This window comes from Mytilus galloprovincialis, chromosome 14 (genome assembly GCF_965363235.1).
Source record: "Mytilus galloprovincialis chromosome 14, xbMytGall1.hap1.1, whole genome shotgun sequence".
Classification (NCBI taxonomy): Eukaryota; Metazoa; Mollusca; class Bivalvia; order Mytilida; family Mytilidae; genus Mytilus; species Mytilus galloprovincialis.
The window spans coordinates 20,872,123-20,896,742 of NC_134851.1; the positions used below are offsets into that span (position 1 = coordinate 20,872,123).

A 24,620-nucleotide genomic window follows, 5' to 3' on the forward strand; every position below is an offset into this window, starting at 1 on the left:
TTTAGTTTTCGCACTCTAACTTTAGTAAAAGTGAATGGAAATCTATGAAATTTTAACACAAGGTTTATGACCACAAAAGGAAGGTTGGTATTGATTTTGGGAGTTTTGGTTTCAACAGTTTAGGAATTAGGGGCCAAGAAAGGGCCCAAATAAGCATTATTCTTGGTTTTCGCACAATAACGTTAGTTTAAGTAAATAGAAATCAATGAAATTTTAACACAATGTTAATGACTACAAAAGGAAGGTTGGTATTGATTTTGGGAGTTTAGGTCCCAACAGTTTAGGAATTAGGGGCCAAAAAGGGACCCAAATAAGCATTTTTCTTGGTTTTCGCACCATAACGTTAGTATAAGTAAATAGAAATCTATGAAATTTAAACGCAAGGTTTATGACCATAAAAGGAAGGTTGGTATTGATTTTGGGAGTTTTGGTCCCAACAGAATAAGGGGCCCAAAGGGTCCAAAATTAAACTTTGTTTGATTTCATCAAAATTGAATATTTGGGGTTCTTTGATATGCCGAATCTAACTGTCATGACTGTGTATGTAGATTCTTAACTTTTGGTCCCGTTTTCAAATTGGTCTACATTAAGGTCCAAAGGGTCCAAAATTAAACTTAGTTTGATTTTGACAAAAATGAATCAGTTAGGTTCTTTGATATGCTGAATCTAAAAATGTACTTAGATTCTTGATTATTGGCCCAGTTTTCAAGTTGGTCCAAATCGGGGTCCAAAATTAAACTTTGTTTGATTTCATCAAAAATTGAATAAATGGGGTTCTTTGATATACCAAATCTAACTGTGTATGTAGATTCTTCATTTTTGGTCCTGTTTTCAAATTGGTCTACACTAAAGTCCAAAGGGTCCAAAATTAAACTTAGTCTGATTTTAACAAAAATTGAAATCTTGGGGTTCTTTGATATGCTGAATCCAAAAATGTACTTAGATTTTTTATTATGGGCCCAGTTTTCAAGTTGGTCCAAATCAGGATCTAAAATTATTATATTAAGTATTGTGCAATAGCAAGTCTTTTCAATTGCACAGTATTGCGCAATGGCAAGAAATATCTAATTGCACAATATTGTGAAATAGAAAATTTTTTTTTAATTAGAGTTATCTTTCTTTGTCCAGAATAGTAAGCAAGAAATATCTAATTGCAAAATATTGTGCAATAGCAAGATTTTTTTTTAATTGGAGTTATCTTTCTTTGTCCAGAATCAACTTAAATCTTTGTTATATACAATATACAATGTATATTCACTTTTTACTACCAACTGATAAATTAAAATAATCTTTACCATTCAGTGATAACAAGCAGTTTTTTTACATTTTAATATTTTATGATGTATTTAAATGAGTAGTTATTGTTGCAAACTCCATTAGAAATTTTAATTGAGATTAGTTTTGGAATAAGGGAAAGGGGGATGTGATTAAAAAAATTGGGTTCAATTTTTCTCATTTGAAATTTCATAAATAAAAAAGAAAATTTCTTCAAACATTTTTTTGAGAGGATTAATATTCAACAGCATAGTGAATTGCTCTAAGAGAAAACAAAAATTTTAAGTTCATTAGAACACATTCATTCTGTGTCAGAAACCTATGCTGTGTCAACTATTTAATCACAATCCAAATTTAGAGCTGAATCCAGCTTGAATGTTGTGTCCATACTTGCCCCAACCGTTCAGGGTTCAACCTCTGTGGTCGTATAAAGCTACGCCCTGCGGAGCATCTGGTTTTTTATGCATTAAAAACGTTTCAGTACAGACCATTTACTTTTAATGGGGTGCTGTGGATTTCACCCCAAACTTTAGATTTCTTTGGTTTTCATTAAAGCCTGGCAAAAATATAACCTTATCACATATAATTAAATATTGTTAGAAATATGAAAACAGTCGAATGTCTTAATACTTTTTTTTCAAGTTGCCTTTTTTTCAATTGAGGAAGATTCAATGGTTATTTTTTTTTATTAGAAATACACTCTTTAATACATTGTCTTATAAATCTTTAATATCCACATTTTTCTGATGAAAATACTCTACTCATGAAAACATTCTAGTCAAGAAGCATACATGTCTGAATATACATTTGTATTTCTTTAAAATAGTTCTAGTCATAATGACATTCCTTGTTTATAAGTGTTCCAGTATTTAATAATTATACCATATTTTATGTCATAAATTGGATAATGACACTATGTTAAAGTTTCAGTTTTGGTTAAAAAGTTTTTTATCTGAAAATGCCTGTTCATTTGATGTTGGTGTTCAGCATGTCCAGTGTTTGTTGTTTTAAAATGTTTTTTTTTTCTTCACAAGAAACTTGGTTTAGTGTAACTGCTTGTTTAAACTGTATTTTGGCTGATAAAATAAAATATTTTTCCTACCTACCGACCCTTCAGTCTGAAGGTACAGTCGGAAAACTGCAAACAAACATATTTTTAAGGTTGGCCTAAAGAGTTGTGGAAAACATCCAGACCATCTGAATATGAAGTAATGACAAACCAAGGTTGCAGCATGCTTAATCTGCAGTTTATGTAGCACCCCAGGGAAAAAAATACAACTGCACTTGCTTTTCATAAGATGTAAACAATTAAAAAAGTCTGGTTGTTTACTAATCCATCTTTTTTAAATCATATTTTTTCAATATGCAAATTATCTAGATAATTAATTATTGACAAATCAATGCATAAATAAATATATAGTTACCAATATCAAAGAATGTTATGATTTGAAGAGTTATAGCCCTTAGATATCATCTCTTTTTGATATATGTACATAATTTTTTATTTGGTTTTTGAAGGAATTATATCTTTGTATGCTAGAATAGTAGCACCTTATATAATGATTTTTATATTTTATAACAGTTGAAATTACATGTAGCGCCTACACCTACATCAACCAATAAACATTACAACATGGCACAGACCTGGACTAACCCTTATGATTTATTGACTGTAAGTATTTTGTTTTATAGTGCAACATTGTTTAATTAATGTAACACTTATTTTGATTGGATAATGTCACCAATTTTCATGGCATCAATTCACAATTCACAATTGATGCTATAAAAAGCATGTTCAAGCTCAGACGACATATTACAGATGTTAATGTATGATTTGACGTTGTTTTCTGTCAGTGTCATAAGAATTCTAACATCATCAAGTGGTAATTTGATGGTCGCAAATATCCGGTTCGTGGCTCCACTAAACAATCACAAGTAAATGTATTTTGTGACCATCAAATCACCAACTACTGCCATCAGAACTGTGTTATCTCCTGAGTGCTACAACATGAGAGAGCAGAGCGATGATGGACTAAATATAAAACAATCATGAATAAATTGTTAGTAAAATGTAGAATATCTTAGATTATTGTACACATTACATTATACTTCAACCAAAAATAATAAGTACATGTATGCTTGTTCAATAAATATAGTAAAAAATCAATTTAATTTTTTTTTTTTATTTAATGAGAAATAACAAACCCTGAAAATGAGCAGTAATTCAAATTGTCACTGTAGACTTTGTAACTGCCATAGGACTTTACTGCAATTTGATCACCTTTCTGTAAATCCAAAACTGTACTCAGTGCCCCTGTTTGATAAGCTTGAGTTTTAATATGCACACTTGATACTCTGGTGGCATTGTGCCACAAGCTTGCAATCAAGTATTGCCCTTTGTCACTCATAAGAACTGACGAAAATTGGTATACTCCAGCTACAGGAGCGGTGAAGATACCAGTGCTTGGGTTGTAGCCTTTTCCTTTATTGGTGAATACTTTATTAAACTTTATAACGTCATTTGCTGATGCCGATTGTTTATGTGTCAATACAGCTGAAAAAGCAGGAGTTTTCTTTCCACTGGCTAACATACAGCCTTTATCTAACAAACAATAATATTGATTGTAATACATTTATATATATATATTTCAAATAAATAATTTGGTAGTATATTTATTATGCAAAGTAGTTATGACAACACAAAACAAATAAAAATCTTTTTTTTTTTAAATAAACAGTTTACCAAATGTATAATATAAAAGTAAAACAATAATTGTCAAATATTTATTTATAGCAAAATGGCTAGCAGTATATATTTTATGCCACCACTTTACCTTATTATCATTTCAAAAAACCTATAGCTAGGTCTCAACTTTTTAGTCTGAGGGGTGTCTGTTAATGTGCATGCACTGCCATCTGTGGATGAAATAGATACATTGTGTTTTACTTTTGCCAAGTTCTATGCATGTTAAAGAACCTGTATTTTAGCAACTTTTTGAGAGACTGGTACACATTCCAAAACCAAAAATTCATTGCTCCTTTGCCATGGAAAACAATTTTAAAAGACAATATTTTTTATACCCCACTTCCACTTGGTGCATTATGTTTTTCAGTCTGTGAGTCCCTTTCTCTATTTGTCCGTCTGTTCTTCCGTCTGGCCCGCTTCAGATCAAAGTTTTTTGTCAAGGTAGTTTTTGATGAAGTTGAAGTCCAATCAACTTAGAACTTAGTACACATGTCCCCTTTTATATGATCTTTTTAATTTAATGCTAAATTAGAGTTTTTACCCCCTATTTCACGGTCAACTGAACATACAAAATGATAATCCATGTACTATGGACACATTCTAGTTGAAGTAATTATTGAAACATTTTAAATTATTTGAATTGAAATATATTAAATATTAGATAGAATCTTACCTGAATCTTTTTTTAATACCATTTCTAATAAATTCTTTATAAGCGAACTTTCTGAAATTATATAAACTAAATTGAGACATATGTTGAATTGAATAAATGTATAATATATTGAAAATAAGAGGTGAAACATTTTTAAGGGAGAATCTAAATCTTATAAAGAGGCTAGCAAAATCATTGGCAAAAAAAACCCAAAACAAACCAACATTGTACAAAACACTATAGAAAAGACTAAAAACTGAGCAACATAAACCGGATTAAAAACTAGGGATGATGTCAGGTGCTCCAGAAGAGTTATCATGTCCTGTTTAGTAACTTTTGTTAACAAATATTAACATTGAAAAATGAAATAATGATACATGTATAAGAAAAAAAGACTGTCATGTGAAAACATTTTTTTTTTGTTGATAAAACCTTGGCTCACAATCTATTTTAACAAAAAAACTGAGTAAAATAACCATATTAGGTTATATTAAGGTGTGTTAATTTCAACATGTGTTTTTTGTCATAAGGGACATCAAAAGTGACTTATCTGCAATAAAGTTAAGTGTACAGATTGTATCAACCTCTTCATTTATTAAAAACAGGATTAAACATAATTTTAAAGGGCTTGAGGATTGTGTGAGCCAATAAGGCTCCTTGATGAAGACCATACTTTGACCTATAATTATTTACTTTTACAAATTGTGACTTGATGAGTTGTCTCTTTGGTCCTCATACCCCATCTTCTTTTATCTATTGAATGATTTAAAGGTTTTAGAAATTTGAGGGGACTATTAATGCTACTTTTAATATAAAGATTCTTACGAAAATACATAAAATAATTACCTAGCTTTATGTCGCATGATCCCATTATCATCCCTCCGAATGAAAACAATGTAAGAACAAAGATGCTGACCATTATTGGAAGATTCATGATGTATTCAAAGGGAAGTAATTCTGGATACAATGTTTCAATAATAGTATACATATATATATACTTAGTCTAGTGGTTGATATATATATATAGCCTGACATGAGATAATAGTAAAACAAAATGAAATTTGATACACATAATGAGTTTTTGTCATGCAATACTGTGAATCAATAAATCGTTCAATTCTAGGAATACTTCCTGAATGTTAACATCACTGTTACACGCATGCAATTGTAAATGGCACTGGACAACAATAATCAAAGTACTGATGTTCTGAACAACAGATGACTGCAAGTTCTTGTGAATAGTCACAAGCACTTGTCTCAGAAAAAAATCACATCTCTATATATATATACCTGAAAGTGAGGTTACTGTACAGATATATTTTTTTTTTCTGAGACCAGTTCATTTGTGGATGATAAATAAATGACAGGGAATCGAATTCAACCTAATCGTAATGACTATTATATTGTAGTGATACAAATCAGTATACTTTGTTGTTATATATTATATTAATAATTGGATATAACAGTTACATGTATATATAATTTTCATCCTTTTGTATATATATTGATCATTCTATTCTACTATATCAGTAAAAGTTCAGTGCAAGTGCATGCTGGACACTCTTCATAATAATTCTATTTTTCTAATAGATTGAATTTGAGTAGGCATTCATATTTTTCTGCAAAATGTTCAATCTCCAATGCAGAGATGCAGAGTTATCGGTCCTTGGGTGAGAGAGACAGGACCGATAACTCTGCATGGATGATTGTAAACGCTCTTGGGATATTTTTCTACATAGATGTTAACACACTTTTTCTTTACGTGTGAATAGATATTAAAGATTTTTTCACTTATATATAGATTTCTAATGACAAAACATAATAATATTATTAATTTATGTTCTAAAAAAGTATCCATTGAAAAAATGAATTTATAACAAGGGATAAGGAATATTATTTTGCACTCAATAATTTCCACGTATTTATCATGTTTATAGATAGGTTACAATCCCAACATGAAAGTTACGTAATGGAAATCTAGGCGACAGCAATACACAGGAATGCCCTCACAGTCATCCATTATAAAAACGACATTGAAACAACAAAAACAAACATATAAAATAAATACAGTTGTAATAAGTTGGTAAATTTAAGTGCAATCATACTTAGCCATGATTGATAAAAAATGAATTAGGGATTGATTCATCAACAAGAATTGCGCATTTTATTTTTCAGGAATTTAGCCAAGGTGACAAGTGGAATGATTATTGTTTAGCTCATCTCTTCACCCATCAGAGTTTTTCTAACAATGTCTTAGGTCTAGCCTACATAGCTAGCTCCAGTACATCAAAACTGGGTGGAATCTGTTCTACAGGTGTGTATAACAAGTAAAATCAATAAAATACTGAACTCCAAAAAAAAATTAAAAACGACAAGTCCCTAATCAAATGGCAAAATCAAAAGCTCAAACACATCAAACGAATGGATAACAATGGTCATATTCCTATCTTGTTACAGGCGTTTTCTTCTGTAGAAAATAGTGGCTTTAATCTTGTTTTATAGCTGGCTAAACCTTTCACATGTATGACAGTCACATAAAATTCTTATTTCTTCTCAGATTATGAATTGATATAAGAATTGACATGTACCTTTGTTAACTAATACCGGCATCACACATCAGCGTATAGCTCCAACGCATGTGTACGCTGCCAATACGCTGGTAATTTTGAATACTTTCAATCTGTCAATCATATCTGTAACGTGTGCACAACGAGCTTTAAGCGTGTATTTGGTGTACGAGAAGCGTACCTAAGCAACTATCGGGGGTTCAAGAAACTTATGGTTGTGTATGCCTGGCGTTTGTGTGACATAGATGGAATGCATGCTACGAAGGAAAAAAGTTTCTTCAATGTATTTGAGGCGCGTCCCTGTTGTATCTTCGACATTCTATTATGGGGTGTTTGTTACAAACACTCCTGCATACGTTTTAGTTAAAGTCGAACGATCTTGAAGTGTATACAACGTGACTCACACTGATCTGTAGCTAGTTAACGATTGTTTTAGCGTTCCTCTGGCGTGCAACTAACGTATACCGACTTTGTCAATTTTCTCTATACATTTGGTGCACACCGGTCTATACGTCAATGTGTGACGCCGGCATAAGATATTGAATTTCACTAGGTGTTTTTTATATGCTGGCTTTATTAATTTCTGTCAAATTTCTGTACATTTTTTTGGGTATGTTCCTTTAATTTTACAAACAAATAAAGCAATTAAAGAAAAAAGAATTTGTCTGACAGACCATGGACCATAATTCAAACTTAGTAAAAATTAACAGACTTTTGGCACAGAGATAATTATATATATACATATATCAATTTATATGCAAAGTTAAAACTGAAAGGAATTTCAAATAGTATCATGATTATGAATATTTATTGATTTTGCAGTTGGAATGTAGCATGAATTTAGAGCTTGTACTGGAAATTGCTAAAATTGCATATTTTGGCACATATTTCCAATGCAGAAATATTTAGCACAATCAATAATTACCAAATAAATATTTACTTAAGTATTATTCATATAGTGAAAAAATGTGGTAAATTATTTATTTGGTACTTGCATGTGTTATATATGTCTATTCATATGCATCTATATGTAAAGTACAGTTGATTATGTTGTTTTACTTCTATCAATCTGCTTGATCTAAAGCCAAAAGAGACTTTTTATGCCCCTGCCATGGCTGAGGGGGCATTTTAAAGTGGAACACTTATCCCTCAAACCATACGTCGCAATACAAATTTCTGATCTCTACCTTTAATTTGCCTCTACCAAATGTTATGAGGTCATAAATTATGATATTTGAATTATTATGACATCATATGATTATATATAATTACCAAGGAACTAAATATATAATATCTTTATAATTGTTATAGTACAATCTCTATTATGAAGTTAAAGACAGATAATACAGAATTTAAAGAAGGCCAGTGGTAGATACATCTTAAAAATGTTTTTTTATTTTTTTACTAAAATACAATTGATTTTGCATTGTTCTCTTGACTTTGTTTATAAAGGAAAAGGAGAGCTTCATAAGACATATTTAGTTGAGCGATAGCTGACAGTTAGATTGTTATAGACTTGAATTTTAATTTTAACTTCTTTTATATATTTTGTAGTTGAGTATGACATCCATTATCACTGAACTAGTACACATTTATGTTTAGGGGTCAGCTGAAGAAATCTTTCAGGTGCAGGATTTTCTCGCTGTGTTGAAGACCCATTGGTGGCCTTAGGATGTTTTCCGTTCTTTGGTCGAGTAGTTGTCACTTTGACACATTCCCCATTTCTGTTCTCAATTTTATTTAACACAAGTTTTTGATCTTTCATACACGTATCTAACATTGAATGTGGTAACAGTACTAGTAGACAGCAATTTCTTGTTTACAATTCAGAGCTTAACCTTTGCATAAAATCAATTTTTATTTCAGCTTCAACAAAGAATGGAAGGCCTATCTATTACAATACAGGTCTAACAACCACAAAGTACACTGGTGGGGGCACAGTATTGGCTAAACAGTCACAGCTAGTTACAGCTCACGGTAAGTTTAAAAAACAGGTTTATACATTGAAAAACATTTATAAAAATACAGTGACAATTACCAATGAGAACTTTCCAGCAGGTAACTTGACAACAGATTCAAATTGATGTGAATTCACATTTTTAAATTTTAAATTTTGATTAGATCACTTTGATCGTTGTGTAACTTATATAATAAGCACATTCATACAGCACCAATGTACTAACTCTTTTAGATGCTTTTATTCGCAAGTTGAACATTTTACCTTTGATCTTACTGCCTCATCTTTGTTAAGATTATATATAGGACATGATACTCGCCACTTTTAAGCACCGAATTTAGGCTATATCGTGGCGGCCAGTTTTTATTGGTGGAGGAAGCTGTAGTGTCTGGAGAAAATCACCCACCTTTGATATGAAAACTGACACTCCTAGTCAATAAAGATTGGAGTCGAGTGCACCTGCACAAGCGTGGTTCGAACTCACAACCTCATATTTGACTGACTAGTGATTACAGTAGTGACTACTTAGACCACTCGGCCACCGAGGCCCCCTATATTTACTTTAAAAAAAACCTTCATATTAAAGGCATTCAACATAAATTCAATCATGAAGCAGGCAGATGTACACTCTTGTTGTTGATATAACATTGACAAATAAACTCATCATAGATACCAGGACTAAATTTGATATATACGCCAGATGCGCGTTTCGTCTACAAAAGACTCATCAGTGACGCTCGAATCTAAAAAAGTAAAAAAGGCCAAATAAAGTACGAAGTTGAAGAGCATTGAGGACCAAAATTCCTAAAATTTTTGCCAAATACAGCTAAGGTAATCTATGCCTGAAGTAGAAAAGCCTTAGTTTTTCAAAAAATTCCAAAATTTGTAAACAGGAAATTTATAAATATAACCATATCAATGACAATTCATGTCAGCACAAAAAGTGCTGACTACTGGGCTTGTGATACCCTCGAGGAAATAAAACACACTAAAACAACATCCTGTAAAACAATGGTCAATAATCTCTGTAATTGACCTCTAATTTCTTTAAATAATTTGAGAAAGCCAAAGCTGTATGTTATAGGAGATTCATTCTTACAACCATGTTTTAAATATCTTTTTCATGTCTGTGCTGAACTTTTAATGGATACAGAAATTGGTAAGTAAAGATGTTTAATTGTAAGAAGTAATATATAAATATAGATTTATTTTTTTTTCCATATCTGTTGTTCAGATTTTTACATATTAAAGAATTACTTGCAAACAGTTGTGTCAACTATTTGAAAAAAAAACAGGCAATAAAATAAATATACAAAGAAGTGAAGCAGACATTTGAATTTCAAAAGAAGTAAAAATCTGTTATGAAAAACAGTAATTTTTTTAAGACAGAAAATGTTAAAATGCATTCTCTTACATGGAACTAAAATGTTGGAATGCATGCACAATAATCTAATTGAGAGCCATGGTGTAGTGGTTAGTGCATGGGACTCTTAACACAAAGGTTAATGGTTCGATTCCTATTCTCTTGACACCATTTGCAAGTATGGTCCTAAGGAAATGATGATAGTTCATCAGAAGGGGAAGATAAATGGCTGACCCTTGTTAAGAGAGAGCAATATCTCTTGCACGCTAAAGACACCCTTGTAGATTTAAAAAAAGAGCAGGCTAATGCTGCTACAAGGCAGCACAGCACTCGCACCCGCAAAGTGGAAAGGGATTAATATAAGTTGCAAAACTTGTTTCCCAATCCACTGTAAATAAATATGTTTTAACTAACCAATAATCTAACATGAAGTCTATTTAATATTCAAATGAAGTTTCAAATGATATTTGAAGAATCTTGGCTTTATCATTATCCTCAATTTCTTTGAAGGACATAACTGGGGAAGTGAACATGATCCAACATCTGGGGACTGTGCTCCATCATCATACTTTGCTGATGGGAAATATCTGATGTATCCTTTCTCGGTGACAGGAGAAGACTCTAACAATGATGTAAGTATCTCCATGGTAACAGTAGATATCTAATGTAAGTATCTCCATGGTAACAGTAAATATCTGATATATCCTTTCTCAGTGACAGGAGAAGACTCTAACAATGATGTAACTAAAGTATCTCCATGGTAACAGTAGATATCTAATGTAAGTATCTCCATGGTAACAGAAGATATCTGTCATGAATGTATGTATCCCCATGGTTTTTCTTTGCGTTTTTTGTCCTGCCTTCTTATTGACCTTCAATATTTGTTTAAAGTCTAATTGATGGAAGGGATTTGTTGGATTTTTGTCTCATTGATCTTTCATTTATTCATAAAGTCATATGTGTAGTGGCTGCTGTCTCATTGACCTTCCATTTATTCATAGTCATATTTGTTGAAGGGTTTTGTTGGGCTGCTGTCTCATTGACCTACCATTTATTCATAGTCATATGTGTTGGAGGGTTTTGTTGGGCTGCTGTCTCATTGACCTACCATTTATTCATAGTCATATTTGTTGAAGGGTTTTGTTGGTCTGCTGTCTCATTGACTTCCATTTATTTATAGACATATTTGTTGAAGGGTTTTGATGGCTTGCTGTCTCATTGACCTTCCATTTATTCATAGTCATATCTGTTGTAGGGTTTTGTTGGGCTGCTGTCTCATTGACCTACCATTTATTCATAGTTATATTTGTTGGAGGGTTTTGTTGGGTTGCTGTCTCATTGACCTTCTATTTATTCATAGTCATATCTTTTGAAGGGTTTTGTTGGGCTGTTTTCTCATTGACCTTCCATTTATTCATAGTCATATTTGTTGAAGGGTTTTGTTGGTCTGCTGTCTCATTGACTTCCATTTATTTATAGACATATTTGTTGAAGGGTTTTGATGGCTTGCTGTCTCATTGACCTTCCATTTATTCATAGTCATATCTGTTGTAGGGTTTTGTTGGTCTGCTGTCTCATTGACCTACCATTTATTCATAGTCATATGTGTTGAAGTGTTTTGTTGGGCTGCTGTTTCATTGACCTTCCATTTATTTATTGTCATATCTGTTGAAGGGTTTTGTTGGTCTGCTGTCTCATTGACCTACCGTTTATTCATAGTCATATTTGTTGAAGGGTTTTGATGGCTTGCTGTCTCATTGACCTTCCATTTATTCATAGTCATATCTGTTGTAGGGTTTTGTTGGTCTGCTGTCTCATTGACCTACCATTTATTCATAGTCATATGTGTTGAAGTGTTTTGTTGGGCTGCTGTTTCATTGACCTTCCATTTATTTATTGTCATATCTGTTGAAGGGTTTTGTTGGTTTGCTGTCTCATTGACCTTCCATTTATTCATAGTGATATTTGTTGGAGGGTTTTGTTGGGCTGCTGTCTCATTGACCTTCCATTTATTCATAGTGATATTTGTTGGAGGGTTTTGTTGGGCTGCTGTCTCATTGACCTTCCATTTATTCATAGTGATATGTGTTGGAGGGTTTTGTTGGGCTGCTGTCTCATTGACCTTCCATTTATTCATAGTCATATGTGTTGGAGGGTTTTGTTGGGCTGCTGTCTCATTGGCCTTCCATTTATTCATAGTCATATGTGTTGGAGGGTTTTGTTGGGCTGCTGTCTCATTGGCCTTCCATTTATTCATAGTCATATGTGTTGGAGGGTTTTGTTGGGCTGCTGTCTCATTGACCTTCCATATATTTATAGTCATATATGTTGGAGGGTTTTGTTGGGCTGCTGTCTCATTGACCTTCCATTTATTCATAGTGATATGTGTTGGAGGGTTTTGTTGGGCTGCTGTCTCATTGACCTTCCATTTATTCATAGTGATATGTGTTGGAGGGTTTTGTTGGGCTGCTGTCTCATTGACCTCCATTTATTCATAGTCATGATTGTTGGAGGGTTTTGTTGGGCTGTTGTCTCATTGACCTTCCATTTATTCATAGTCATATGTGTTGGAGGGTTTCGTTGGGCTGCTGTCTCATTGACCTTCCATATATTTATAGTCATATGTGTTGGAGGGTTTTGTTGGGCTGTTGTCTCATTGACCTTCCATTTATTCATAGTCATTTGTGTTGGAGGGTTTCGTTGGGCCGCATGTCTCATTGACCTTCCATTTATTCATAGTCATATGTGTTGGAGGGTTTTGTTGGGCTGCTGTCTCATTGACCTTCCATTTATTCATGGTCATATATGTTGGAGGGTTTTGTTGGGCTGCTGTCTCATTGACCTTCCATATATTCATAGTGATATGTGTTGGAGGGTTTTGTTGGGCTGCTGTCTCATTGGCCTTCCATTTATTCATAGTCATATGTGTTGGAGGGTTTTGTTGGGTTGCTGTCTCATTGACCTTCCATTTATTCATAGTCATATGTGTTGAGGGTTTTGTTGGGCTGCTGTCTCATTGGCCTTCCATATACTCATAGTGATATGTGTTGGAGGGTTTTGTTGGGCTGCTGTCTCATTGACCTTCCATTTATTCATAGTCATATGTGTTGGAGGGTTTTGTTGGGCTGCTGTCTCATTGACCTTCCATTTATTCATAGTGATATGTGTTGGAGGGGTTTGTTGGGCTGCTGTCTCATTGACCTTCCATATATTTATAGTCATATATGTTGGAGGGTTTTCTTGGGCCGCATGTCTCATTGGCCTTCCATTTATTCATAGTCATATGTGTTGGAGGGTTTTGTTGGGCTGCTGTCTCATTGACCTTCCATTTATTCATAGTCATATGTGTTGAAGGGTTTTGTTGGGCTGCTGTCTCATTGACCTTCCATTTATTCATAGTCATATGTGTTGGAGGGTTTTGTTGGGCTGCTGTCTCATTGACCTTCCATTTATTCATAGTGATATGTGTTGGAGGGGTTTGTTGGGCTGCTGTCTCATTGACCTTCCATATATTTATAGTCATATATGTTGGAGGGTTTTCTTGGGCCGCATGTCTCATTGGCCTTCCATTTATTCATAGTCATATGTGTTGGAGGGTTTTGTTGGGCTGCTGTCTCATTGACCTTCCATTTATTCATAGTGATATGTGTTGGAGGGTTTTGTTGGGCTGCTGTCTCATTGACCTTCATTTATTCATAGTCATGATTGTTGGAGGGTTTTGTTGGGCTGCTGTCTCATTGACCTTCCATTTATTTATAGTCATATGTGTTGGAGGGTTTTGTTGGGCTGCTGTCTCATTGAACTTCCATTTATTCATTGTCACATATGTGTGAAGGGGTTTGTTGTGATTATGTCTCATTGACCTTTATTTTTTTTCATATTCATGTTTGTAGCACAGTTTTGTTGTGGCTCTGACTTATTGACCCTCCCTTTATTCATGGTCATATTTGTTGTCGGATTTTTTTGTGCTATTGTCTCATTTAACTTTCATTTATTCATTGTCATATGTGAAGCAGGGTTCTGTTTGCCTGATGTCTCATTGACCTTCCTTTTTATTATATTCACATTTTTGTAGACACATTAAAAAACCTGTTAAAATCAACATTTTGTGTAATAAGCGTTCAAATTGTCTGAATTCATCAGTAGCATTTTGATTATAATACAACCAGTGTTATAAATAGCTTTTTATTCAACAAAATAATTAGAGGTTTTATTATAACTACCACAAAAAGTTAACAATTTAATGTTCTTTGCCATATTTTTCTACATGATGGTTAGATCTGGATATTTTAGGACACACAAACAAACATGACAAATGATCTGTGATACCTTTATTTCTATTAGAAATAAGACTGTAAAAAGATACATGTTAATTGACATGTATGAAAGTGATAATGTCAGATGTCACTTTTATTGTGTCAGATGACAAGCAATCTTGATAATGTGAGATGACATACAGTTACCTTATTAGTCTTAGATTACACTTAGTTAATGTTGATAATGTCATCTGACATTTAGTAACCTTGACAATGTTAGATGATGGCAAAAAGTAATCTTGTTAGTGTCAGATAATATATATTAAGTTCCCTTGTTGGTTTTAAATGACAAAAAGTAACCTTGTTAGTGACAGATGATGACAAAAAGTAACCTTGTTAGTGACAGATGATGACAAAAAGTAACCTTGTTAGTGACAGATGATGACAAAAAGTAACCTTGTTAGTGACAGATGATGACAAAAAGTAATCTTGATGGTGTCATAAGTCGATAAGTAACCTTAACTTGGTGTAATTAAGTCTCCCAAACAAAGTTTGGAGACTTATTGTTTTTGGTCAGTTCTTATTATTTTTATTATTCTTCTTCCTCTTCCTCTTCCTCTTCCTCTTCCTCTTCCGCCACTTTAAAAAATGAACTTGTCCGCAGCGTTTCTCCAAAACCGCTTGTCAGATTGACTTAGGATTTCGTAAAAGGGTAGACTAATATGTCTAGGTGAGCCATCGATCTTTCGTTTGTGCATTGGGGTCTATTAAGGGCTATTTTGGGGGGTAGAAAGAAGGGAGGGTTTTACTATAGAACCCTATGGGATTTTATTTTCTAAAAATTTCAAATGAATATAACTTGAAAACTGTAAGTGGTAGATACATGCAGTCTTCAGAAATGATTATAGGACAATAAAACAAATCACATGAAATATAGGTGGAGTCCCTGGGAGTTCATCCCCACCCCTTCAATTTGAAAATATGCTTATATCTTGTAACCGATCCAGATCCCCACCCCTAAACCATATATATTCCTGATTGGGACAATAAAACAAATCAAATGCAATTAAAGGGAGGTCCCTGGGGGTCATCCCCACCCCGTTCAATTTCATAATGTGCTATTATCTTGTAAATGGTCCAGATCCCCACCCCTAAACTATATATATTCTTGTAGGGGACAATAAAACAAATGAAATGAAGTTAAAGGGAAGTCCCTGGGGGGTCACCCCACCCCCTCTTGTTTGAAAACTTGTAAACGGTCAACATCCCCACCCCTAAACCATATATATTCTTGTAGGGGACAATAAAACAAATGAAATGAAATAAGAGGGAAGTCCCTAGGGGTCACCCCACCCCCTCTTGTTTGAAAACTTGTAAACGGTCAACATCCCCACCCCTAAACCATACATATTCTTGTATGGGACAATAAAACAAATCACATGAAATTAAATGGAAGTTCCTGGGGGTCACCCCAGCCCATTCAATTTGAGAATGTACTATTATCTTTTAAGCGGTCCAGATCCCCACCCCTAAACCATATATATTCTTGTAGGGGACAATAAAACAAATGAAATGAAATAAAAGGGAAGTCTGGAGGGGGTCAACCCACCCCCTCTTGTTTGAAAACTTGTGAACGGTCAACATCCCCACCCCTAAACCATATATATTCTTGTAGGGGACAATAAAACAAATGAAATGAAATTAAAGGGAAGTTCCTGGGGGTCGCCCCACCCTGTTCAATTTGAGAATGTGCTATTATCTTGTAAACGGTCCAGATCCCCACCCTAAAACCATATATATTCTTGTAGGGGACAATAAAACAAATCAAATGAAATGTAGGTAACTTCCCTGGGGGGTCACCACCACCCCCTCCTGTTTGAATACTTGTAAATGGTGGAGATCCCTACTCGTAAGCCATATATATTCTTGTATGGGACAAAAAATCAATCAAATGAACATATGAATGGCGAGTTATGGGAGCTTTGTTTGGGAGACTTCATAACAGCATCCTGTTACAATTACTTCTTGTTAGCTAAGTCATCGTCAGCAATTGCTTGAAACATTCTTCTAGCTAAGTATGTCTCACCCAACAACTCGTGAGCTATACCCAAAAATATTCCTAAACTTCTTTTAGGAAACTGTATTTTCATATTGGTGGATGATGCTGTTGAATGAAGTTGATGTAAACAATATCTACATGATGTAATGTCATGTAGATGGTAGTAACATAAAAAGCTGAGGAAATGTGTAAATCCTAGAGGATTTAAAACAAAATGGTTGTTTGTAACATATAGTTGTAATTCTTGTGGAATTATTGATGACTTCTGGTTAATAAACACAAGAGGGTATATTAGTAATGTTTTATATGCTGTATACAGTTTTTCTTTTTTCATCAGATTCAGCACATGTTTTTGGAAATGATTAAGTTTGTACTTAGATAGGTAAAATGTTTGTTCAACATAAATTTTCTCATTTGTGTATTTCTGCAAGGTATGTTTTGTTATTGCTAAGGAGACAACATAATGTTTATTAACATAGTAGAAAGATGCTAGCCTCAACCATCCTGATACTGCATCAGAATTTACACCTATCAATAAAAGACTGAGATCATATTTGTACTTCAAGTAATGCAGTTTGTTTTCTGAGCTATAACAACAAAATGGAGCATCTTGAACATACATACATGCCTTTGAAAAATGTAGGGCTAATAAACCTCTAGACAAACTAGAACTGGAATGATGTAGAAAATGATATAGTAGACACATATTCTTATCACATGGAGCATCAGAGAATGATCCTTCTAATAATATATATTTTCCACTTGTTTCATCGATATTGTAGGACTGCGTTTGATAATCCTGCAATGTCTCAGATAACGCAAAACAGTTCATTCCCTGCTCATATAAATTCTCAAGTACGGTGGTTAATTTTTCTTTGTTCCTAACATTGAATCGTGAGTAGAAAAGGTTATTTTCTGGAATAAAATAATGTGACAAGTTTGAATATCTTACACAGTACATTAATCTTTGTAGACATGCCATAAAACAAGGAATAATATTATCTGGTCGCCATACATTTGGTTCTGTTTCTTCTGAAATCCAAAACATCAATGTTTTTAAAAAATATGAACACAATAAACCTTTCAAATCTTCCTGTTTCTCTATTATTTCCTTCAGCAAGATCTTTAACAGAGCATAACATAATAATTGTGTATGACAGAAGGAATATATAAGAAACTTTTCTGCTACAGAAAATGAAATTCGCCATTCCAGATTTTCACTAACAGATCCCTTGAGGCCAATCGGAACAAATAACATACCACAAGTTATTATTTTAAATATGATTTCAGGTGGTGGCCATGTTGTACATGCTCTTATAATCCATGGATGTGCTTGCAATATCCATTGTTTACATCTAAGACAATCTGCCATATCCACAAAATCATTTACATCAGTTATACATGGACCATGAATTTTCACTCTAAAACGTTTATCACAAATAAACAAGTTTTGCACTTTATACTCTGTACTTGAAAACATACATCCAAGATGAGTTTTTTCAAACATGCTTTGAAACATGCTCAACAATTCATGCTCGTAAATATAATGAGAACCATTTAGACATAATTGTGTAAAACATGGTTGGGTTTCCTCAGTATTCATGATTAAGGGAATTGTCTGACCATCAAAAACAACTTCTTTTTGTGATTCATACACCATAAATGAAGGATCAATGTACATAATATCTAAATCACTGCTTTTGAAATAAAGACCTTCTCCTTTGCTACCACTAACTAAGCACATTTGGCTCAAGCCTATAATAGTTGCAGTTAATCTCCTAACTTTTACAACTTCCTCAGTTCCAACCTTTTGGCATAGATATTTGTAAAAATACAATGATTCACTCTTCTCTTTGGATATTTTCACTGTTTTCTGCATGTCAGTCTACAATATAATCATTATTGATAGGAATAAGTAACTGAATTAACATCTTCTTAACAGTTCAATTCTAGAAAAAAGTCAATAAGCTAGTTTCTTTTACTTGGTAAATTTACTAGTTGAGGAACTGCCAAAAGAGTTTCAAAATTAGTTGTCCTGCTGGGAACACTTTTACTTGTAATCTATGAAAAAAAGAAAGCCCTTACATCAGGAGTATCTTCACACATAGTTTTTTATTATGTCCTATTTACGGGCATTATGTTTTCTGGTCTGTGCGTCTGTTCCTCCATTCAATTGTTTGTCCGTTCATTTGTCCTGTTTCAGGTTAAATTTTTGGTAAAGGTAGTTTTTGATGAAATTGAAGTCCAATCAACTTGAAACTTTGTATGTTCCTTATGATATGATCTTTATAATTTTATTGCCAAAGTAGAGTTTTTACCCTATTTTCACGGTCCACTGAACATAGAAAATAATAATGCGGCTGGGGCATCTGTGTACTTGCATTTTAGGACACATTCTTGTTGAGATAATCTTAGTTAGAGATTGGCCATCATCTTTGAGTGAAAACCAGTTGCTTAACTTACTTGACAAATGTTAACATGGGGTACCAGCTTAGAATTGTGATATGGGGAGTAGAGCACAGGCCAAGTTCTAAAGACACAGTCTTATTCTGTAGTTTCAATCATAAAATAGGAATGCAGAGCAAGTTTAAAAAAAAATAATTGACGTAAAATATACATCTTGTTGAACATATGTTTAAAGGTTACTTGAAAATCAACACGAAGAACATATGAGCTGCCTTGGATAGAAATTAACCTTTAGTTATGCAAGTTTATATATTCACTTACCTGCGTATGATTTTGATTGATTATGGAGCAATCAATTTCAAAAAGGATAGAGTTTTGTCTGTTGTGAAAGTTTTGTATATATCAACTCCAAACTTCAAACATTTACAGACTTTGCATAGAGATTTTGTTTTTAGCATTTTTCAACCCTAAGTAACTAATCCCAAGAATTGATCAAGATATACAATTGCATAAGGTCCATTTCTATCTGACCCAGTTCATAAGGTTACTTTAAAATCAACATAATTTTACATGGGATAAGTTTAGATTTCTAAATTTCTTACCTTTTAGTCTTTCTTTTCAATTTTCTGTATGTATTACTGTCTTATAAATTTATCTTTGTTTTCTGGTTTCAATTATTGTCAATCTATATCTTACACAGATTGTTAATTTCAAAGTAAATTACAGATTATATATAGTGTCTTTGAAACAGGGAAATATTAAAATAATGGAAATTTTAAGTTGATGAGAACATTGAAACTGATCCCAAAAGTATAGGATTTTCTGATTTTATTTATTAAATAGTATTGTTAAGAAACAGTAAAGAGTAATACATGTTCCAACATTTGATAAGGAAATAATAATTTGCTAATTTTATCATTTTACGTTCTATGTTTGTTTCCTTGAAATGACTAATTGGCATATGCATGATATATAAGTATTTTATTCCAAAATTTGCACATTAATATTCCTTGAAATATTCATCATCAAATTTTCAGATGATTATAGTCATTTAGTATACAATATATACTTAAATGGAATTTTTAAATAAATTTCCAGCTTCAGTTTTACATAGTTACATCAGCTTAAAGTTTTTATCTAATCTGTCCTGACAGAGGGCCTCACAGAGAATTTTGAATAATGTGGAATATATATTAACAAAGTAAATAGACATCACACAAGAATCATTTTCTAACTAATTAAATATTAGGTCATTAAGTTGATTTATTTAAAGTGTCCACACATCTGATTACACATGTGCAACAATTAGGAATTTTAATATGCAGTTTCCTCAAATAAAAAAAAAAACCATGCATAGATTAATCAGCTTATTTCTGAAAGCTATTATTTTAGTAACAATTTGATGAATCTTGTCAGGAATAAATAAGGAAATAAAACCTTTATTTTGTTATGTCCCAGAAATCATTATAAAATAAAATATGAATCATTCTTAAGAATCTTCGATTCTGATGGCTTCAAAGTCTTTACCTACAAAAGTTTTTTTTTCTTCAGTAGACCAAAATCCACAAATTCAAGAAACAATGAAGATTATTAGTAACTTTTTCTCAAACAATGATTGATACCCACGAATAAAAGACCTCTAACAGTGTATATTTTCACACAGATGGCTATGTAATTTACAATGCACAAAGTGTTTAAAAAAAATGTTTTGTGCATTCTATAATAACCAGAATAACATATCAGTTATGTCTGAAATTTGTTTTTGTTAGTCTTATGTGTATATATATATCATTTATAGTTTTGCTTCTTTTGTATGTTTTTGGAGTCCATTTTGCTGAACTACTATTAGTATACATCCTTTTTAAGGTGCCAGCTGAAGCCTCACTAGGTCTCTGACTGCAGGATTTGCACTCTGTGTTGAAGATTAATTGGTTGCCATTGGCTATTTTCTGCTCTTTGGTCAGGTAGTTGTCTGCTTCATTCTCTTCTTATAAATGATCCTGTTGCAGTAACGTCACATCCATCTTTCTTCAACTTTTTCATTAAAAAAATGTAAATGTCATTTACTTTAACAATACCTACTATTAATGATAACAGGACTGTAATTTTGTAAACTAACATCTGGTTAGACATATACATTGGTTGTCATGCAGTGGTTGTTGTTTGTTGCTGTTTATCATATTTGTTTGTATCCATTACTTATCTGTACATGAATAAAGCGGATAGTTTTCTTGCTTGGATTGTTTACATGAGATTTTGTCATTTTATGGGCCTTTTATAGCTGACTATGCTGTACAGGTTTTACTCATTGTTGAAGGACATTTGATGACCTTATAGTTGTTAATTTATGTCTTACTTTGTCTCTTATGGAGACTTGTCTCATTGGCAATCATACCACATCTTCTTATTTTTTTTTTATGGCATTTTTTTTGTATTTGAAGAAAAAAATTGATTGACATTGTTTAATTATTAAAACATGATACATAGACAATAATAGTGCATTGACTTGGCATATCAACGATATATGGATGAGGCTTAGAAACGGGGAAAGCGAGGCTATGCTGAGCATTTTCCCCGTTTCGTGCCGAATCCTTATATCGTTGATATGTCAAGTCAATGCACTATTATTGTCTTTATACTGCAATCTAAAAAAAACATTTTCAATTGTTGTTTAATGTGTTAATTTTATTATTTGATTTAGATATTGGGAAACTCCCCCTTTTATAAAAAGGCCTCATATCATGCAGGCGGAGAAATATTCAACACAATGAAATGTACATTTCCTGATGAAACCCTTAATCGATGGTGAAGGAATTGTTTGAGATGAACTAAAATATCAACAATAAGCATAAAACATAATGATTTAAGTGAAATATTTTTTTTCCAAAAATTGTAAAAGAAATAAGTTTGAGTCGTTGTATACATTGGAAACAAGAACAGGTTAAATAGGTCGTATGAATAATTAATTACAATTTCGGCAATTTCTATTTAAATATTCATGAGGAAAAGTGATATCAGGTCAGTGACTGTGTATGATATAGAAATATTCAGTCAACGCATTTTGACTGCTCAAATAGAACAAGTGCAGTATAAATGTCTTTAATAGAATTACTGATCATAACTTTGTTAACGATCGAACAGTTATTATCCTGATATGATTTTAAAATGTATATTTAAGTAATTGTTGGTCTTATAATTTTCTTTTTGTTTTGCAGGAATTTTCATCATGTAGTAAAACATATATCAATGCTGTTCTGAAAAATAAAGCTTCAACTTGTTTTAATGGTAAGTGTAGTTTATTAAGTATCGATTTTTGTCGAGCCTGCAACTATTGTTGCAGAAAGCTCGACATAGGATAGTGATCCGGCAGCTACAGAGGTGGCTGCGGCGTTAGCAAACTTCTTTTAAAAAGCTTTATATTTTAGAAGGTAGAAGACCTGGATGCTTCATACTTTGTATATAGATGCCTCATGTTGCAAAGTTTCCGTCAGTCACATGTCCAATGTCCTTGACCTCATTTTCATGGTTCAGTGACTACTTGTAAAAAAAGTTCAGATTTTTTGAAATGTTAAATTCTCTCTTATTCATTTATTATCAGTTATAGGATAACAATATTTGATATGTGCGTACCTTGCAAGGTCCTCATGCCTGTCAGATAGTTTTCACTTGACCTGGACCTTATTTCATGGATCAGTGAACAAGGTTAAGTTTTGGTGGTCAAGTCCATATCTCAGATACTATAAGCAATAGGTCTACTATATTCGGTGTATGGAAGGACTGTTAGGTGTACATGTCCAACTGGCAAGTGTCATCTGACCTTGACCTAATTTTCATGGTTCAGTGGTTATAGTTAAGTTTTTGTGTTTTGGTCTGTTTTTCTTATACTGTATGCAATAGGTCTACTTTATTTGGTGTATGGAATGATTGTTAGGTGTACATGTCTAGCTGGCAGGTGTCATCTGACCTTGCCCTCATTTTCATGGTTCATTGGTCTATGTTTTATTTTCTTGGTTAATGTTAAGTTTATGTGACAGTTGTAATAAAGCTTTATATTTAGGTCTATCAACATAACATCAATGATTAGTAAAGAAGGCGTGACATTTCAGCATGTGCACTCTTGGTTACTTTATCTCAATAAAACTTAAATTTTAAGTTACTTTTCTCTGATTTAATCTAAAAATCTTTATGTAGGGTACAAATATAATGAGGGGTATGGATGGAGTTTACAGAAAAACTGAAGAATAGGGAAAAAAGGGGTCAACTTATTAAAAATATCAAATAATGGGTTGGTAAAATTTAACAAATAGAAAGTAATGACCAAAATAAATAAAGAATAGAAAAAATTACATACAAAATTAAAGAACAAAGAGTGCATGAATACCCCATCTAGATTTTCATATGACGACATCAAAGAGAACTTGTTATCATGAATTATATTTCTCAAGATATATCTAGCCCTTACAATTTAAAGGAAAAAGCATAATTGTCACACAGTTTAATTTCATGTAAGAATGGTGGAAGGGCCCTTTTCATGAATTCTGGATAGGGCCGTAAAATTCACAGGAGTTCAAGATTAGTAATGATAAGCCAGTTATATCATCAGAATTAAGGATTAACCAGTTCAGTCATCAAAATTTAAGATTAAATTTTATTGTGATACAGGAATAGACAAATTATTTTCTCTGGAATTCTGGATTTGGTATTTATTTTCTCTGATATTTTGGATGAGACCTTCTCCTTCACCCACCCTTTCCCTCATGTAAGGAATTGCTAATATAATTATAAATATATGATGTTTAATGAACTAGTCTAGATCTTTTGTGTGAATAATTGCAGAGCAAAATGCTACTTTCAAAGAGTACATCAAAACTTTTTGATTTGATTTCAGAGGACACATCAGATGCACTTTGTGGGAATGGTAGAGTAGATTCAGGAGAGCAGTGTGATGGTGGATACCTGGGTAAATTTGATCTGGATCCCTGTTGTACTACCAGTTGTCAGTTCAAAACAGGTTCAATTTGCAGGTAAATTATCTTTTTATTGACGTTGTTTAGATGTATGTTGTTTATATTCACCAGTTAAAAGGGAGACAATTACTAAGATTAGCTATTTTTACCTGAATTTGACTGTGAAAATCAATTGATCATGATTAATATGCAAGCCGGCCATCATCTGTCTCCCATTTTTAACTTTTAAGTAAAAACAAGTGAAGCAAACTTGGAATGTACAGACTTTTTATGCATATTAAGGGGGCTCAGTGGGTCTAAATAAAAAAAAATTAATATAGGATTTTGCTATATTTTTCTATAAAAGAACTTTATCTTATACTTAATACAAAA

The 24,620-nt window shown here is 32.8% G+C and overlaps 2 protein-coding genes across 2 annotated transcripts in view; one reads left to right on the top strand and one right to left on the bottom strand.

The window, feature by feature from the left end:
• Positions 1–24,620, top strand: part of LOC143059392 (ADAM 17-like protease) — a 60,215-nt gene that overhangs the window by 11,673 nt on the left and 23,922 nt on the right. Inside the window, exons 9-14 of the mRNA XM_076232883.1 lie at positions 2,858–2,947; positions 6,849–6,987; positions 9,107–9,217; positions 11,071–11,192; positions 22,497–22,566; positions 24,170–24,305. Coding sequence (XP_076088998.1) covers positions 2,858–2,947; positions 6,849–6,987; positions 9,107–9,217; positions 11,071–11,192; positions 22,497–22,566; positions 24,170–24,305 — 668 coding nt within the window. The remainder of the gene's footprint in view (positions 1–2,857; positions 2,948–6,848; positions 6,988–9,106; positions 9,218–11,070; positions 11,193–22,496; positions 22,567–24,169; positions 24,306–24,620) is intronic.
• On the bottom strand, positions 3,449–5,642 carry LOC143059634 (complement C1q-like protein 3). The gene is made up of 3 exons (XM_076233150.1): positions 5,520–5,642; positions 4,695–4,745; positions 3,449–3,877 (listed from the first exon to the last, which is right to left on the bottom strand). Exons 1-3 carry the CDS (start codon positions 5,605–5,607, stop codon positions 3,462–3,464), a joined length of 555 nt encoding a protein of 184 aa, XP_076089265.1. The 5' UTR covers positions 5,608–5,642; the 3' UTR covers positions 3,449–3,461.